This window comes from Sminthopsis crassicaudata, chromosome X (genome assembly GCF_048593235.1).
Source record: "Sminthopsis crassicaudata isolate SCR6 chromosome X, ASM4859323v1, whole genome shotgun sequence".
Lineage (NCBI taxonomy): Eukaryota > Metazoa > Chordata > Mammalia > Dasyuromorphia > Dasyuridae > Sminthopsis > Sminthopsis crassicaudata.
Window position 1 is genome coordinate 1,867,021 of NC_133623.1, and position 17,095 is coordinate 1,884,115.

The 17,095-nt window shown below is 57.6% G+C and overlaps 1 protein-coding gene across 3 annotated transcripts in view; it reads left to right on the forward strand.

Annotated features, from left to right (window-relative positions):
- The first annotated feature begins 9,224 nt into the window (after positions 1-9,224).
- Positions 9,225-17,095, forward strand: part of LOC141549167 (BTB/POZ domain-containing protein KCTD12-like) — a 22,427-nt gene continuing 14,556 nt past the window's right edge. For 2 of the 3 annotated variants that reach the window (XM_074278568.1, XM_074278569.1), the window contains exons 1-2: positions 10,999-11,171; positions 12,579-13,433. In XM_074278568.1, the coding sequence (XP_074134669.1) occupies positions 12,593-13,433 (841 nt within the window). In that variant the 5' untranslated portion in view covers positions 10,999-11,171; positions 12,579-12,592. Of the gene's footprint in view, positions 9,435-10,998; positions 11,172-12,578; positions 13,574-17,095 lie in introns of those variants that run through there. The other variant, XM_074278570.1, reaches the window with a different exon arrangement.

Below are 17,095 nucleotides of genomic sequence, written 5' to 3' on the forward strand. Positions count from 1 at the left end.
TAGAGTGTGTGTGGTCGTTTTTTGTGCAAGGCAGGGCCGGGGGGAGGGAGGGGAGCAGGCCTCCTCCCCTAGGTGCTCTCCACACAGCCCGGCTGGAGATCCGGGGCACTCCAAGGGGACCTGGGGAAATGTGGGGGGGGAGGGGGCCATGTCACCACTGGGGGCTTGGATTTATGGACACATATTTTGTGGCTTCCTGGGCACTTCTGGTGAGGACCCATGGCTGGCTGTGGGCAGTGTTGGATTCTCTTTCTCTCCTTTTTCTGCCTTCTCTCTGTCTGTCTCTGTCTCTGTCTGTCTCTGTCTCTGTCTCTGTCTCTCTCTGTTTCTGTCTCTCTGTCTCTCTGTCTGTCTCTGTCTCTGTCTGTCTCTGTCTCTGTCTCTGTCTCTCTCTGTTTCTGTCTCTCTGTCTGTCTCTGTCTCTTTGTTTCTCTGTATGTCTCTGTCTTTGACTCTGTCTTTCTGTTTCTGTCTGTCTCCGTCTCGGTGTGTGTTTTTGTCTGTCTCTGTCTCTGTCTTTCTCTCCATCTCTATCTCTCTGACTCTCTGTGTCTGTTTTTCTGTTTGTCTGTCTCTCTCTCTGTCTCTCTGCCTTTCTGTCTATCTCTGTCTCTGTGTCTCTCTCATTTTTCCGGCTTTCTCTATACAACCAGCAGTCTCTCTAGAAGCACAGAGACAGGAAATTATAGTCAGCAGCCCCAGTGCCCCTCTGTGCTCTGGGGGGGGGCCTCTGCAGCCAGTGAGGAAGCAAACAGGTCATGAGGACTTGGCTCCATCTTGGCCAGGACCATCTGGCGCCCTCTCCCAGCCGCCTTGTGTCCTTGTGTCTGTAAGCAGGGAAGGACAGATGTCATTTGTCTTGCTTTCAGACACCCTGTAAATCCATGTTACCCCCTTCCTCCCGCCCCTAATTTCTTGGACCTCTCTTGAATCCCTAGCTCACACTTTGGAACTCATAGGTTGTCCTCAGAGCCATGTGGCTCCCAGGCCAAAGCCCTTTGCTATGAGCCTCTGTCCTTACTGGTGGAGGTGAAGACCCTGCTCAGGGCTGGGGCAAGGGTAGCAAGTTCTCTGGGGTTCCCTGTGTGTTGTGTGGATTTGCTTCTGGCTTCCTGCTGCTAGGGAGGAGGTGGAAGAGCCCCAAGCTGCTTCAGATCCCCAAAGGAAGAAGCCCCTTGAAGATGGCACCCTGAAGCAGCCTTGCCGTTTCTCGCCTTCCCTCCTGAAGCTTGGTTGGGCCCGTGCCCATGGGCCTCCGAACAAGGGTACCAATCCTGGCCTGTTCAACGGTTGCCAGTTGCGATCTCTGTGCCCCCCAGCTTTGTGACATCTCCTGGATATGAAATCCCTTCTGATTTCCCAGAAAGCTCATGTGCACCATGGTCAAGCAATGGGAGACCACGGGGCTGAGAAGGCCCAGAGGGGGCAGTGTGGGTACTGACGAAGGACCAGGGAGAGGTTGCTCTAGTGCCACCTAGTGGCCAGCCCTGGGTGGAGGCCTGCTGGAGGATTCTAAGCAAGCCAGCTGGGAGCACCTTGGGGGTGCCATGTGACTGCTAGGAAGGCTGTTGGAAATGAGGAAGTCCTTTGGTCTCTTTCTGAGGGAAACCCAGCTGCGGACTCAGTTGAGCTGGAGGAAAAGGCTACGCTAGCTCTCTCAAGATCTCAGTTTCCTTTTCTGCTCAGAGTCTTGGGGCTGCCATTTTCCAAGGCAGCCCCCTCCAGCTTGGACTTCGTGGGCCTCTGCTCCCTGATGCCCCCCCACGTCACCCACGTGATCATCTCACATGGGTCACCTCAGGTTCTTGGGGTTCCACTAATCCAGGTGTAAAAGCAGGCCTTGGGTCACTTACCTCAGTGGGTATTTTTGGCAGGAAGTACCTCAGGCTTGAGGATGAAGGATCCCGTGATATTTCCATGGAGATGAAATCCTATAATAGGGAGGGTGGGAGAGCGGGGAGGGCAAGCCTGGAGAGGAGGAGGGAAAAGGGAGACCCAGTGGGCACCACGGAGACAGGATGGGCAGGACCCCCTGGGGCTGGCTCCTCCAGCTCCGCCAGAGTCCCCACAGGTCAGTCCATGTCTCCCCCAGTTGTGCCGAGCTGTGTGGGTGGAGTCCTGATTGTGGGCTCCTGCTTTTTAGCATCCCTGGTGCAGAGCCCCTTTCTCCTGGATGGCAACAAGGTCCTCCAGGTGGACCGCCCCAAACGGGGCTCCAACCTCTCACCTCCCCATGCTCCCCTGAGGGAGCCCCAACTCTCAGGGGCTCTTTTTGCTGCCTCCCACGCCTGATTTGCTGACCCCGCGGGCCACTCATATCCCCAGATCTTTTTCCAGAAAACTTTGGCCAGGTCTCTCCCATGCTGCATAAAAGAGGCCCAAGGCAGGCCTGCCTTCAAGAAGCTGCTGATCTAAGGGGAGAAACAACATGCGTTTTGCAGATAAGACAACTGAGGCACAGGGTGAGATGACTTGCCCAGAGCTACCCTGAAGTTGCATTTCAGCTCGTCTTCCCCAGCCCAGGCCAGGCGCTCTCCCGCTCCCATCTCCAGCTGCCTCCCACTTTGGCAGTCACTGTTCAGTCAGGCATTTTCTTCAAAGGGGCCCCCCCCGCTCCCCTTTGTGGGCTTTGCTCGTTAGTGGGAGTTGGGGTCCCCATCCCTTAGCATTCCCGATGCCGAGAGCTCCCAGATCGACCGCCTGTGGCCCAGGCTCTGTCCCGAGCCTCCATTCTGCATTGTCCCCTCTCCAATACATTCTCCTTGGAAATGCGCCCTGCGCCTCAAATCCAGGATTCCCTATTACCTCTAGGAGACTCCCTTAGCACTGTGGACATAAGGGCTAGACTTGTGGGGGAAACAGTGCCAGTCCTGGGACACTCGAGCTTTCCGACTCTCCAGTGTGGTGGCGGGGGTACAACCACTCCTCTCACTGGCAGCTGGAGGGGACACAGCACGAAAGCTGGGCTGGGATTGTGGTGCCAAGTGGAATTGAGGAGACAATGGTTAAATCTAGGTTAGCACTGACTTAATCCTACAACACCTAGTGGTTTCCTCATGACATCATGATTCGTGTATACTCAGTGTGGGGCATATAAGCGAAAAGCTCTCAGGGCCAGAGAGGACAAGCAAGCGCCCAGAGGCTGAGACAGATTCATCCCATCTTCCCCCTTTGTGGTGACTGGAGGCTGAAGCACAAACCCTAGGAACCTGGCGAGATTCAGAGGCCAGGGTTCAGGCGGGGAGATTCAGCAGCCAGAGAAGGCAGGTGGGAGCACGAGCTCTTGGAACCAAGGGGAGAGAGAGGCCTCCAGAAAAACTAGCCCAGCCCTGAGTGAAGGACACAAGCCTTTTTTTTTTATACCTTCACTGCAGACTTTAATACTTCTGATGCATTCTTTTTTTAATTATTTTTTTATTTTATAATTATAACATTTTTATTTTATTAGAACTTTTATTATAATTATAACATTTTTTATTTTATTTTATTATAATTATGACATTTTTTTTGACAGTACATATGTATGGGTGATTTTTTACATTATCCCTTGCACTCCCTTCTCTTCCGAATTTTCCCTCCTTCCCTCCACACACAGGAAGTCCCATACGTGTTAAATGTCTTACCTTATGTCCTAGATACAATCTATGTGTGCACAACTGAGTTTCTTGTTACACAGGAAGAATTGGATTCGGAAGGTAAAAGTTACCTGAAGAAAAACAAAAGTGCAAACAGTTGACACTCATTTCCCAGAGTTCCTTCTCTGGGTGTAGCTGATTCTGTCCATCATTGATCACTTGTAACTGAATTAGATCTTCTCTTTGTCAAAGATAGCCACGTCCATCAGAATCCATCCTCATACAGTATTGCTGCTGAAGTGTATAATGATCTCCTGGTTCTGCTCACTTCCCTCAGCATCAGGTCCTATAAGTCTCAAGGAGACAAGAAAAGGATTTGGACTTTAACCCCTGGCTATACTTGTGGTCATTACTGAACTGAAACTAAGGCTACCTCCAGAGACCCCAAGCAAACCCCAACAGGAGAAAATCACATTTTAGAGAAGGAGATTACATGGGGTGATGGTAAAACACTGGGCCTTGCCTCTTGCAGGCAGCTGGTTAGCAATTGGCGTTGGTGCCCTCCAGCTCCCATAAGCAGCGCTCCCCTCAGGGATAGCCTTGGGAAGCAAGGCTGCAGGTCCTGGAGAGGAAAGAACGCTCTCGGGACAGCTGTCAGCTGTTGGGGGTTCTCTGGGGGAGAGGGAGGGAGTGCCATTGCTGGGGCTCACGGGCTTATTTGCTCGCTGGTTGGTCGTTGGTGGGGATGTCCAGCTTGTTATCCAAGGAGTTTTTCCTTTGAGTGGCTTGTGTTAACACAAGTCCTTAAGGACCAGGCTGGAAACAGACCAGTGTTCTACCCATGGGTGATGGTGGGTGGGCACCTGGGGTCCCGAGGGTTCACTTTCCTGTGGATGGCCAGGGAGGGGGGCAACTGGGAAAGGCCAGCAGGCATTAGTGATTCATGATGGCCGTTGTTGTTGGGGAGCGTCTAGATCTTCTTTACAATGACACCTATGGGGGCCAGGCTGAAAACAAGGGTTTCTCTGTGTTGAAGTAGGAATTATTATTATTATTTTTGCTGAGGCAATTGGGGTTAAGTGACTTGCCCAGGGTCACACAGCTAGGAAGTGTTAAGTGTCTGAGGTCAGATTTGAACTCGGGTCCTCCTGACTTCAGAGCTGGTGCTCTATGCACTGCGCCACTAGCTGCTATAGGAATGATTCTTGAAGTGATGAGGAAGAGAGCTCCCGCCTGAGCTTGGCTGTGAGAGCGGTAATGGGAGCACGTAGAGTGCTAGACCTGCAATCAAGAAGAGCTGCTCAAGTTCAAATTGTGGGACCTCATAATCTCGAGCCACCTCAGTCTCCACATGGCCAAATGGGGACCCCAAATGGGGCCTGTGAGGAACAGCGTAAATGTTAAGTGCCTCCTGTGGGCCACTCCCGAAGTAGCTCTCAAGCTTATAGGGAGAAGAAAAGGTGGGAAAGCCAAGTGAAACCCAAGGGAATGAAATGAGCTGGCCCATGGTGAGCCCTCTCTGAAGGGCGGCTTTGGGAGGACTTCCCCACTCCTTTCCCAGCCCTCCAATGGAAGAGGAGAGGCAACTGAGTGCGAGGAGGAGGGAGACCTCCAGCAGGCAAGTGGGGACCATTTGCCTGGCCGTGGTAAGCTTATCTTGGGGGGAGGGGATGTTCATGATGCAGCTGGTGGGGAACAAAGAAATTAACAAATGAGATAATATCTATAAAAAGTACTAGGCCCAGCACCTGGCATGCAGTAGGCGCTATATAAGTGCTGCTTCCCTTTCTTGTAGTCATCCTTCCCTGCCAAAGACACCTCAGTTAGAGATCAGCTAGCCAATCCTCTCATTTTACTGAGAGGTCGGAAGGCCCAGATCCAGAACCCTGACGGTCCCATCATTGCATCCCAAAGACCCGTGGGAAAGGAACCTCCCGCGGCTCTTTCTGGCCGAGCTCAGAATATGGCCGAGGACAGGCAGTTATACTGTAGACATCTTTTTGTCCACAATGATCAAAAATCCGGATTCTCCTTGCCTGGGTGCCAAGGAGCCTTCCACTGAGAAAGTCCCCGGCCCCTCTCCAATCAGTCTCTGTCTCCTTGGGGGGTGACAGCCGTGGCCACCGAGGGCTTCCTGGGCCAGACAGGTGGCCCCTTACTGGCAGCTCACGGGCCAAATGAGCAGCCAACCGGAACAGTGAGCCCTTTGCCTTCGGACTTAGCTCTGTGACTGGCGCATCCCGGGGGCCGGCCTGAAAGCGGACTTGGGCACTTGTGTTGACATCACTCTGTTTCAGGTTTGGCCACTGAACACCCCGAGACTTCCCTCCTCCTCCCTCCCCTTGACGGTCCTTCGGATCACTCTCCTCTCTGGGTGCTTTGTGGCCCTGCGTGGCCTCCGTGGCCTTCCTAAAACGTGGTTCTCAGAGCTGATGGGTTCTGGCCAGGGCAGAGATCAAAGGCAGCATCACCCAAGTCAGGCCTGGATTTCAATCCCGCCTCAGATGCTTACTGCACCAGTGACTAAGCCTGTCCTTGCCTCAGTCTCCTCCTCTGAAAATTAGGGGTCTCGTCTAGCTCAATGAGGGATAAGGTCCCACTTGGTTACCTTCCTTCCTTGTGCTTGTAGCTGCTCAAATGCCCAGGCAGTTTTTAGACAGAGCGCCCCCTAGCCAGACCTGCCGGGTATGTCCTCCTGCTCATTTTGTTCTTGGGAAGTTTATCGTTTGCTGTTTGTTACTGCTGCTTCTGGGATACAGTGATGGGTCTGATCAGTTCCTGAATCCCCCCAGTCCGTGTGGCCCAAGTCATCCAGCAAGGCTGGCGCTGGTCCTGGGAGCCCAGGAGCCACGAGCATGTGCTGCGCCGGGCCCCATGGAATCTGCTGCATCTCTCTACCTCTGTCTGTGTCTCTGTCTCACCTCTGTCTGTGTCTCTGTCTCACCTCTGTCTGTGTCTCTGTCTCTCTTTCTGTCCTCTGTGTATATCTGTCTCTCTCCTGCCTCTTTCCCACACATCCCCTCTCCCCTGTCTCCTTCTCTTCTCTCTTTTTGTGTCCATTCTCTGTCTTTGCTTCTCTCCTTTCTGTCTTTCTCCCGTCTCCCCTCTCCCTCATTCCCTTCCTCCTTGTCTCTCTGTCTCTTTTCTCTCTCTGAATCGGAAGCCAGCTTGAGGGCCAAGGTAGTGGTGATTTAGCTGTGGATCGCACTCACTTCCTGCTGGGATCAGGTTGCCCGTGCTTGTGCGTTTAGGGCCGTGGATGGAAGTGGAGGTTGAGCAAAGGCAGCTTGTGCCTAGACTGAGCTGGGCAGGAGGCTTCCCTGCCTGAGGCTGGCTGCTGCTGCTGCTGAAGTACAGCCAGGTTCCTGGAGGAAGGAGGTTCCTGGAGGAAGGAGGTTCCTGGAGGAAGGAGGTTCGTGGGGGAAGGAGGTTTGTGGGGGAAGGAGGTTTGTGGGGGAAGGAGGTTCCTGGAGGAAGGAGGTTCGTGGGGGAAGGAGGTTTGTGGGGGAAGGAGGTTTGTGGGGGAAGGAGGTTCCTGGAGGAAGGAGGTTCCTGGAGGAAGGAAGTTCGTGGAGGAAGGAGGTTTGTGGGGGAAGGAGGTTTGTGGGGGAAGGAGGTTCCTGGAGGAAGGAGGTTCCTGGAGGAAGGAAGTTCGTGGAGGAAGGAGGTTTGTGGGGGAAGGAAGTTTGTGGGGGAAGGAGGTTCGTGGGGGAAGGCGGCTCAGGTCTTTCAGATCCCAGACATCAAGTCATCCACGGGGGGCCGCCATCCGCCATTTGTAAGAACTCAAGGGTCACAACCTTTGGAGTGGTTTGGATGCCAAGGAGGGAGGGGGAGCTGCCCAAGCCCCTGGTGCTGGGGGGAGCCCAGAGCACAGTGAAGAAAGGTTGTTGCCCAGCCTATTTGGGGTCAGGGGGTCCCCAGGGTAACGGCACCTAGGAGTCTTTAACCACAGAAGTGGGGCCTGGAAGGGATTGTGAGACAGGAGGTAAAATGGGTGACCCTAGGGGGGAGCCTCAGTGAGCGCCTTGTCCTCGGGGAGCTGGGGAGGGGTGGTTGTAATTTCGGATTCTTTCTCCTCCCTGGCACATTTGGACCTGGTGGAAAGGGTGTGGACAGAGAAGCAAGGTTTGGATGGGCCCGTACAGGGTGGTGCAGTTCCCTCTGACCCCCCAGGGCATGCACCCCCACGGCCTTGTGGCCAGCATCTCCCCGTCCCCCAGGTTCTCCCTCACCTGCATCCAACTGATGGGGACCTGGAGTGATGATAGCTGACCCCAGAGGTAGCACGAAGTACAAGGTGGCTTTCTGGAGGGAAACAGCACAAGGCCAAGTGGAACCCTCGGGGTCCGGGAGTCCCTGGGTGTGATACGAAGCAAAGGAACCCGTCGCAGTGCCCCAGAAGATGCATCCAAGACCTGGCCGGTGGCCTCCTGGAGGCTTTTGTGCCGACAGATGCCCGAGCGGGGCATGGTTTGGGGCCGCACACCCTTGGTAAGACGGAGGAGAGCTGAGCTGGCAACAGCAGCAGCAGCAGCCGTAGTTGTGGCGGCCACAGGGTACCCACCTACCAGGCGGGCGCAGAAGCCCTGCCTGGTACGGCAGCCTCCGTGCCCTGTGCTTGGCGTCTGCTAGCCCGCAGTGGCTGCCCGATCCATGCTTGTGCGGTGACAGAACGAGGGAATGAACGAGTCCCCTGTCACTGGAGAGGCTCCATAGGTGGGGGGTTCTGTGGTGGACTCATGGACGTGTGGGAAACGGTTTCACAGGCCCGGGCGGCGATGACCCAGCACGCGTCCTTTTGGGCTGGGCAACTGTGGGAATGCCAGAAGGCTTGGGGAAAGGGGGCGAGCAGACACGGACAGGAGGCTGACTCCCTCTGAGCTGAGGGGACAGGGTGGGGGCGGCCATAGGAGCCCCCAGTGAATGGGATTTCTGGTGGGCTCCAGCAGTTACTGAAGTTTGGAGGAGACAGGGGGTGAGTGAGGTGGTGGCTGGGGGGAGATTCTCAGGCTCTGGGGTCTCGCTGATGGGGGGGCTGCCCCCTTCCAGCTCTGGGACTCTGGGCTTTGGTTCAACCTTTCCTAAAAAGAAGATGTGGGACTCCATCTTACCAAGCAGGGGATATTCAAGGTCACTTCTAAGTGAAAATGCTTTGAACCTGGTAAGGGGGGAGGGGTTCCTCGCTGGGGGGAGCTGTCCAGTCTGGAACCCCCCTGCTCTGCTTGAGACGCTGCGTGGAAAACCAGAGATTTTCCTGGAGAGGGCCTCTCCTTCCTGCCTCCCACACCAACCCAAGGTGTGCCAAAGGACGCTTCTCAGGAGGGAAACCAACTTTTTTTTTTTAAACAATCTCTTGGTGTTTATACATCCCGGGAAGGGAGGGGAGAAGGAGGGCCAAGCCGGGTCGGGGCCCACTTTGCCCCGCGGGCGCCCCGCAGGCATGAGGGGATCCGGCTTCCCAACGAGTCCGTTTCCCTTCCGTTGCCTCAGTTTCCTTCTCTGTAAAATGAGTTGACGTGTAAGGCCCCTTCCCGGCTCTGAAGCTCAGGTTTTCTTGTGTGGCTTTGTGGGGGCGTGCCCCTCCCCATCGCCCCTCCCCCCTGGGCTCCCCTCCCGTCCTCAGACACCGGACACACAGGCACGCACACTCGCGCGCGCACACTCACGCGCACTCACACGCACACTCACGACCCGCGGTTTTCACTGGGGAAGCAGGCTGGCGGGAGAAGGAGCGGGGAGCCCAGGCCAGAGCCAGTGACAGCTGAGGCGGCCCGGGGGGCCATGGAGCAGCCGAGGCCAGAGGACGACAGCTGAGGAGAGCGGAGAGCAGCGGCGGCGCGGCCCGCAGGGGCTCAGGTCGGCCCCCCGGCGCTCCGGCCGCCCCTGCCCCCGGCCCTGCCGCGCGCCCGAGCTGGGGGGGACGGGTCGGGGTTCGCGCGCCAGTGCGGACGTGATTGCGGACGCCTGTTTGTGTGTCTGGCCGGATGCCGGCGGAGGCAGACTCCCCCGGATCCTCCCCCCCCCACCTCCTGCCCTTTTCCAACTTATTCAAGTGTTGCTCCTTCCTTTCCCGCGGGGGAGGGGGCGGGGAGGGGCGGCTCTGCATAGTGCCGCCCCCGCCCCCACTGCCTTCCCTAGCGTTCGGACCCCTGGGGCTCCAGTCCGCCTCTGCCCGCTGCTCCCTGCCCGAGGAGGGGGCGCCCCCGCCAGGTTTGCTCTGCGTTCCGTCTTGCAGATCCCCCGCCCGGCTTGGCCGAGGGGGGTCCCAGGCTGGGGCTGGCGCCCCGAGGGGGGAGGGGGGCGCGGAGCGGCCGCGGCCAGCCTGAAGGACGGGGACGGGCTGGGGGCGCCCCGGCTTCCCGCTCGCCCAGCCCGAGACAGGGCGAACGCTGGGGCTGCAGAAGCGATTGCAGCAGGATGGAGCCCACGTGCCGCCCTGCGTGTGCTGGGGGTGGGGGTGGGGGCTGCGGGCAGGTCTGCAGAGGTCCGCTCGGGCCGCAGCCGCTGCCCTGGCCCGCCTCGCCCCCCCCTCCCCGACTCCGGCGCTGCCGCCATTTACAGGGGGCCTGCAGGGGGGCCCCCAGGACCGGTCCCAGCTCTGCTGGGGGTGCTGGAGGAGGAGGGGGGTTGGCAGCTCTGTGGGGGGGGTACAGAACTCCAGGGAAAATGGAGCGGGGAGGGGCAGAGAGGGCAGGACAGGGCAGGGCAGCCCGCCCGCCGCGCGGGGGGCCAGGCCACGGACTCTTGGGATTGTTTCCTGAAGCCTAAGGTCCCGGGACCCCCGAGACACCGTCAGCTGGTTCAGAGGGCAGGAAGGGTCCCAGAAGGCTGGGCTTTTAACTCGCAGCCCCAGAAGGGCTCCCAGGAGTGCCGGGCCGCCCCCGGCAGCCTCTCAGCCGCAGTTTGGGCAAGGCTAGCAGAAGGGGAGCTGGCCTGGGGAACACCCCGACCACCCCCCTGTTGGGCCAGGCGACCTTGAACCACACTCTTTGCCTTTGTGCACTTTGACCTTAGCCAGGAAGGGAGAGGGGCCGCTCTCTGCCCTGGGGAGGGGAGTGGGCCGGACATTAAGGCCTGCCATGGGGTGCTGGCCCAGGGGCACATGCGGGCGCTCTGGGGCCATGTTTCATAGGACCCACTGGCCTCCTCTGCGGCTCAGCGGGGCCTGGAGGGCCCCAGGAAGTTTCCCGATGGCTTTCCCGGGGCCCAGCTGGCCCTGCTGGCTGCCCTGGCTCAGTGGGGGGGCAGCTGGGGGCCTGCACAGGTCAGGCTGGGCCCTGAGTGGCTCACCTGTTGCCTAGCGATGATGCCATCATGGCTAGAATTTTGCCAACAATGGGGTTGCCAACATCAGAATCTGAGGAAGAGCCAGCCCCTCCCTCCTTCCTTTCCTTCTTCCCTCCCTCCCTCCCTCTTTCAGTTGATCAGAGCTGCTCAGACCAGCAGGATCCAGCAGCCAGCCAGCTGTTTGAGGAGGGACCGAACACACTCCAGGAGGAAAACCATGAATTAAGGGGATTCCGTCCTCGTGGCCCGTTCGTCTGAACCTCCCCGGAGCCCAAGAGCTCACCGTGCCCGCAGGCGACTCGCCAGGTAAGGGCCCACCTCCTCAGGGGCAGCTCCCGTCCCCAGCGGAAGGGGAGGACAGCCAGGGGAGCGAGCACCCTGCGCCGTCCTGGGGAGCTCTGCCAGCTTAGGGCGCCGTCGCGGGGCCAAGCGAGCCAGCGAGGGATGAAACAAATAAGGGCCCAGAGTAAGCTGCTGCCTGTTCCACAGCCTCCCCTTCTGGGTCTTTAGTCTCCCCAGCTGCAGGGGAGTCCTGGGAGATGCCATGCTTGTTAGAGACTTGAGAAATCGAAGGATTTTTGGCTTTTCCCCCCAAGCCCCTGCCCCCTCCCCAGCTTTTGCGTTATTGTGTAAGGGTCTCACCACCCTCCCCTCCCGACTTGGGCACCTCCCCCCACCCCATCTGTCTGTCTGCCTTTGTCTCTATCTCTGTCCCTCTCCCCCTTCTCCCAATCACAAATTTCGTCCATTCTCTCTAGATAATCTCTCTCCAACCCCCCTTATCTCTACTTAAAGGCTCCTGGAAGTCCTGATATATACTTCTTAGCCGTGTGACCCTGGGCAAGTCACTTCATCGCTGCCTCAGTTTCCCCAACAGTGCAATGGGGATAATGCTTAACACTTAGCTCTCAGGGTTGTTGGCATGACATGATGCCATCATAATTGTGAAGTGGCACCTGACTGGGGCTATGTAAGAGGGGGTTGCTTTCCCCATTATCACCATCGGTCATACCCAGCCCCCCCAGCTCTCATCTGGATCCTTTGACAGAAGGGGGAAGGGGAACTCCCAGAGACTGATTGACGCTTGAAGTCACAGTTCACAGGGTGGAGGCTGAATTTGAATCCATTCAAACACCCTGTAGACTCTTGTCATTTCTTGTGTGTGGCACCTCCTGGTGCTGCCTCAGTTTCTTCCTTTGTGAAATGGACAGATTTGTTGCTTTTAGCTGTGACTCTTCCGGCTTCATGGAGGGGGAGGGAGCAGGCTCAGCCAAGGCACTGGAAGGAGAGGGTGGGATTCAGAGAAATGGGGAGGCGTGAAGGGAGGGGTTGGTGGGAACCAGCCTGGCCAAGTCTGGCTAGAGGCGTGGGACTGGGGACCGGGTGACTGAGGCCCGTTGGAGGTGGGACTGGGCAGTATCTTGGGGAAGGATCATCTGTTCTTCAGAACTAGAGAAGCCCGGCTTGGCCTTTGAGGCCAGAGGGAGGGACCAGGCAGAATGGAGCCTTCTGTTGTGGTAGCTTTCTTGGCCCAAAGGGAATTTTGAAGACATTCTGAGAACATCAAGCACCCCCAAGGCTCGGTGGACCTTGAGTTTGCTTTACCCACACTGCTCCTCTGAGCTGCCCAGGAAGGGCCCCGGGGGGGGGGGTGTCCACCAGCGCGTCCGTCACCATTTCCCCCATAATTTTGAATCTCTTTTGCTTTTGCAGTCGCAGGGGACATCATGGCTGTAGTTCACAACGCCAAAGAAAAAGGAGAGCTTGATACCTTTCCTGAAATCATCGAGCTCAATGTGGGGGGCCAGGTGTACATTACCCGCTACCCCACTCTGGTCAGCGTCCAAGGTTCTCTGCTCTGGGAGATGTTCAGTCAGAAGAACCCCCTGTCCTTGTCCCACGACAACAAAGGGCGCTTCTTTGTGGATCGAGATGGCTTCCTTTTCCGTTATGTCTTAGACTATATGAGGGATCACCAGCTGGTGCTGCCAGACCACTTTCCGGAGCGGAGCCGGCTCAAGAGGGAGGCCGAGTACTTCAAACTGCCGGATCTCGTCAAGATCCTGGCCCCCGATGCCGGGAACAACTCCGTGGCGGATGAGCCCAGGGCGAGTGACTCAGAAGAGCCGCACCCCATCCCTGCCTCCGGTCTGTCGGTCTCAGCCAGCGGTCCGAGCGGCTCCCCGGGGACCACCAGGCCCAGCGCTGGGGCTGCCCGCAAGAGTGGTTATATCACCCTAGGCTACCGGGGTTCCTATACCCTGGGCCGGGATAGCCAAACTGACGCCAAGTTCCGCCGCGTGGCCCGAATCATGGTATGTGGCAAGATCTCGCTGGCCAAGGAAGTATTTGGCGAGACCCTGAACGAGAGTCGAGACCCCGACCGCCCCCCCGAGCGGTACACTTCCCGCTACTACCTCAAATTCAACTACCTAGAGCAAGCCTTCGACAAACTGGCCACTGCCGGCTTCCACATGGTGACATCCAACTCTACGGGCACCTGCGCTTGTGCTCAGGACCAGGCCGACGACAAGATCTGGACCTCTTACACGGAGTATATTTTTTACCGTGAGTGATACTTAAAAAAAAAAAAAATAGAAGCCCCAGAGTTTCCTCCCCACTTCCCACTCTGGGCCAATGCCAGCTCTTTTCTTTAAAAAGAGACTCTGGTGCCCCTGGCTTCTGGCCCTCCCCTGCCCCTGCTCGGTTCACTGTCCCTAAAGTCATTCCCGGCACCTCGCTTCCTTCCCCTCTCCAGCACCTTTCTTGCTTTTGACCCTAGTCACCGAGGGAAACATTTAAACGTGAAAAACAGGTCTATGAGAGAGGCCCGGGAGCTCCCACGTCTACCTCGGATCAGGGTCTCGGGTGGCAACTTTGGGTGGCGGACAGCAAGCTCTGTCGCTGGCTCTGACATCTCCACGTGTACATATATCCATACTGCTATGGTGTCTCAGGGAGCGGGACGGGGTGGGGCGGGCTGGGAGACAGGTGCTGTGAACAAAAGCTCCCTGGTGGAGAACGGGAGTACCCAAAGGCTGCCAGCTGCCCTCCTCCTTCCTTAGCCCCTTTTACTGGGCTCACTTGGACACTGCGATTTCTGTAAGCTGATGCCTCGGGTCCCGGGTGGGATGGGCGAAGGCTCAGGCAGCTCCCGTCTTCTCAGAAATAGCTTGATGTGTAATGGTCCCGCAAAGAGAGCTAGAGGAAGATGGCGGCCCCCGAGGGCCTTTGGTGGGGAGGGGGATTTCTGGCAGATACAGGGGAGAGGAGGACATGGGGGATGGGCAGTCCAGTGGCTCCATGCCTCTGTGGTCCTCAAAGGCTGCAGAGTGCAAGGTGACTTAAGGCTTCGGGGTGAATAAGGGCAAATCTGTGACCTTTGGGAAGTCCCGAATGGGCCCGAATGTGGAGAGGCCAAAAGGCTCCTCAACCTGGGGGGGGGTGAGGGGAGAGGAGCTCCCTGTCTATCTCTGGCATCCCTGATGGTAACAGCCAGTGCTTCCTATGTCGGCTGGCCCACGGCACTTACTGGGCCCACTCAATAAAGGAGGAAACAATAAAGAGCCGTCCCGTTCCTTCTCTGCCTCTTTCTTCAGCTCCTCCGTTAGTGTCTTTGCTTGGTAGGGCCCACGGGCCCTCCAGCCTCCTCAGCTTTGCTGGCTGCCTCTGTCCGCCCTGCTGGCCTCTGCTTCAGTGACAGCGGGCGGGTGGCTTCGTGGCCCAGAGCCTCAGTTTGCCCATCTGTCAGATGTGATGCTAACAAGAGGATCGAGTTGGACCCTGAGGAGCTCCAGAGGTGGCAGTGGCTGGCGCTTAGTTTTTCTTGGTGTGGAGACTCCAAGTGCCTGCTTTGCAAGTGCCCTGGAAGGCTCTTGGGCTGGTAATGAATATGCCAGGCTTTGCCCCCATCTTGAATACTCCTGACTACACTTGGCCATCAGACTTCCAGTCCCCTCCCCCTCTTTGGGCCTCTTGGGTTTAAAGGATCATCTTACAGTTGGGGGAACTGAGGCCTCAGGGAGGAAGTAAGAGGTCACACAGTAGTAAGGGGTACGCCCAGGATCTGACCCTGGGGCCTTGGACCCCAACCCAGTGTGCCAGTCCCTATTCTTCATTTATAACTCTTCCGGCTCAGACATCCCAGAAATCTGTTTCAGGCCCGGGGGGGGGGGGGAGGAAGGCCCATTGCATGTTGGGTAAAGAAGTGGACGGTAACGTCAGACCGCCTTCTACCTGGGAGCTGTCCAGTGGTCCCTCCTCCTGTCCGGTAGGCTGCTTCTCCCGGCTCCTCCTGCACCTGGCTCATTTGGGGATCCAAAGCAACCAGATCCATCCCCATCCCAGGCCTCCCGTGCCGGCCACTCTGGCCATCCTGGGCATCCTCGCGGTCTCAAGGGGAGAGGGGACCAGAGGTACTTGGAGGATGGACTGGCTGGCTAGGGAGTGTCTGGTTAATGCCAGTCAGGGAGGGTGTTCCTTTCTGGCTGTCTGTTCTAGCCCAGGAGGCTTGGCAAATTCAAGATGGCGGCATTCCTCCGGAGGGGACGATGTGGAGCCGGCTCCCAGGAGATGCCAGCCAGCTCTCCCCGGGGCTCAGCCTAGCCCCACAGGTGGCATGCCGATGGCAACGGGGACAAGGGGAAACGGCTGTCCAGCTCCTCTCGTCTTGGTGGCCCCTGTGTCACAGAATTACTGGAGATCCCAGCGTGGGAAAGCAGCCTGGGCTCTGGCCTCCTGAGCCTTTCTCTCCTTGCTGCCTCCCCCTCCCACCCCCCCACCCCCGCTCCTGCCCCTCTGTCTTTGTCCAAAGGCTTGGGTGCCAGCTCTGCCTCAACCTTTGGCCACGGTTGAAGTGCTTGCTTTCCCGCTCTGGAGGTCTCAGTCACTTCATCTGTGAAATGAAGGCTCTGGCCTCTAGGGCCTCCATTCTGAAGAAATAGCCTGCATTTGTTGTTGGCTCTACCCCCTCCTCCAACCCCTTAAGCCTGGGCCAGATGAACGCCTGGAAAACTGGCTCTTATCATCCTTGAGCGTCAATCCCTTAAGAAAACAGCATCTCCACACTGTCTTCTCTGGGAATTTATTTGGATTCCAAATTTGAAAGCCATCAAAGCCCGGCCTGGGCCTGGAAAGCACCTCCTATCCCCACGACCACCTTTGGCCCGGGTCCAGGGTGGGGGACCGCCAGAAATTCAGGTGCTTTGGGACAAGAGCAGAGCGCATGGAACTCCTTGGGGCTGCTCAGGAAAAAACAAAAAAACAAAACTAGGCTTGGCCTTCCGAAAGGAAGGCCGCAGGCCAGCAAGGCCGTGGCTCCGGGCAGAGCCAGCCCATTGTCATGGGACCTTTGGGAGGGCCTTTCCTTCCACTGGAGCCTGACTTCAGGAAGGAGAGCTGGGCTGCCCTGGTGGGCTCCCCTGGGAGGCTGCAGATCCTGGTGGCTGTGGTCCGCCCACCTCCCCAGGCCCCTCCCTTTCCTTCCTCCAAAAGTTCAGGGCTGGTTCCTGGTCTCTCCTCCCCAGTGACTGCCCTAGAGAACTTCAACACTCATTTTGAGCCTCCCAGTTCCCCGAGTTGTTTACCATGGCTCCCTCCTCCACCCCACCCTCACACACTTGAATCCTCGCCATCACCCACAAGCGCTCCCTTCCGTGTTCACAGTCTCCGATCAGTCTTTCCTCCTCTCCCCATGTCCCTGTATCTCTTACGGAACCTCTTCATCCTCACTGGGACCTCCTGCTCCAGGGCCTCGGCCCTTTCCCAGCCCATCACCCCACGCGCTGCATTCTCCTCCCTCCCCTGACTCGGCCGCTCAGTGACGCCCCTCGCGCTCTTGCCAAGCTGGGCTGATGGTTCTCCCATCTCCTCGTCCTGGCCCAGTCTTTCTGCTGAGCCCCGATCTTGCGCATCTACTTGCCCTTTGGACAACTCAATGTCCGGGAGCCATCTTCAGCTCAATGAGTGCGCCTAAAACGCTTCCTCTCCTCCCCTCCACACCCTCCTCTATTATGGGGTCCAGCCTTCCGGCTCCCAATTTAGGAGTCGCTCTGGACTCGCTCTCGCCCTCGATATCCCCTGTGGCCAAGGCCTGGCGCTTTCACCTTTCTGCCATTTCTCTCTTCTGACACAGTTGCCTCCCTGGGGCTGCCATTTCCTTCCGCCTGGACTGTGGCAGTAGCTGCCAGGGCCAGGAGGGGGGCACCGTAGTTCTGCCAGCCTTGGGACTC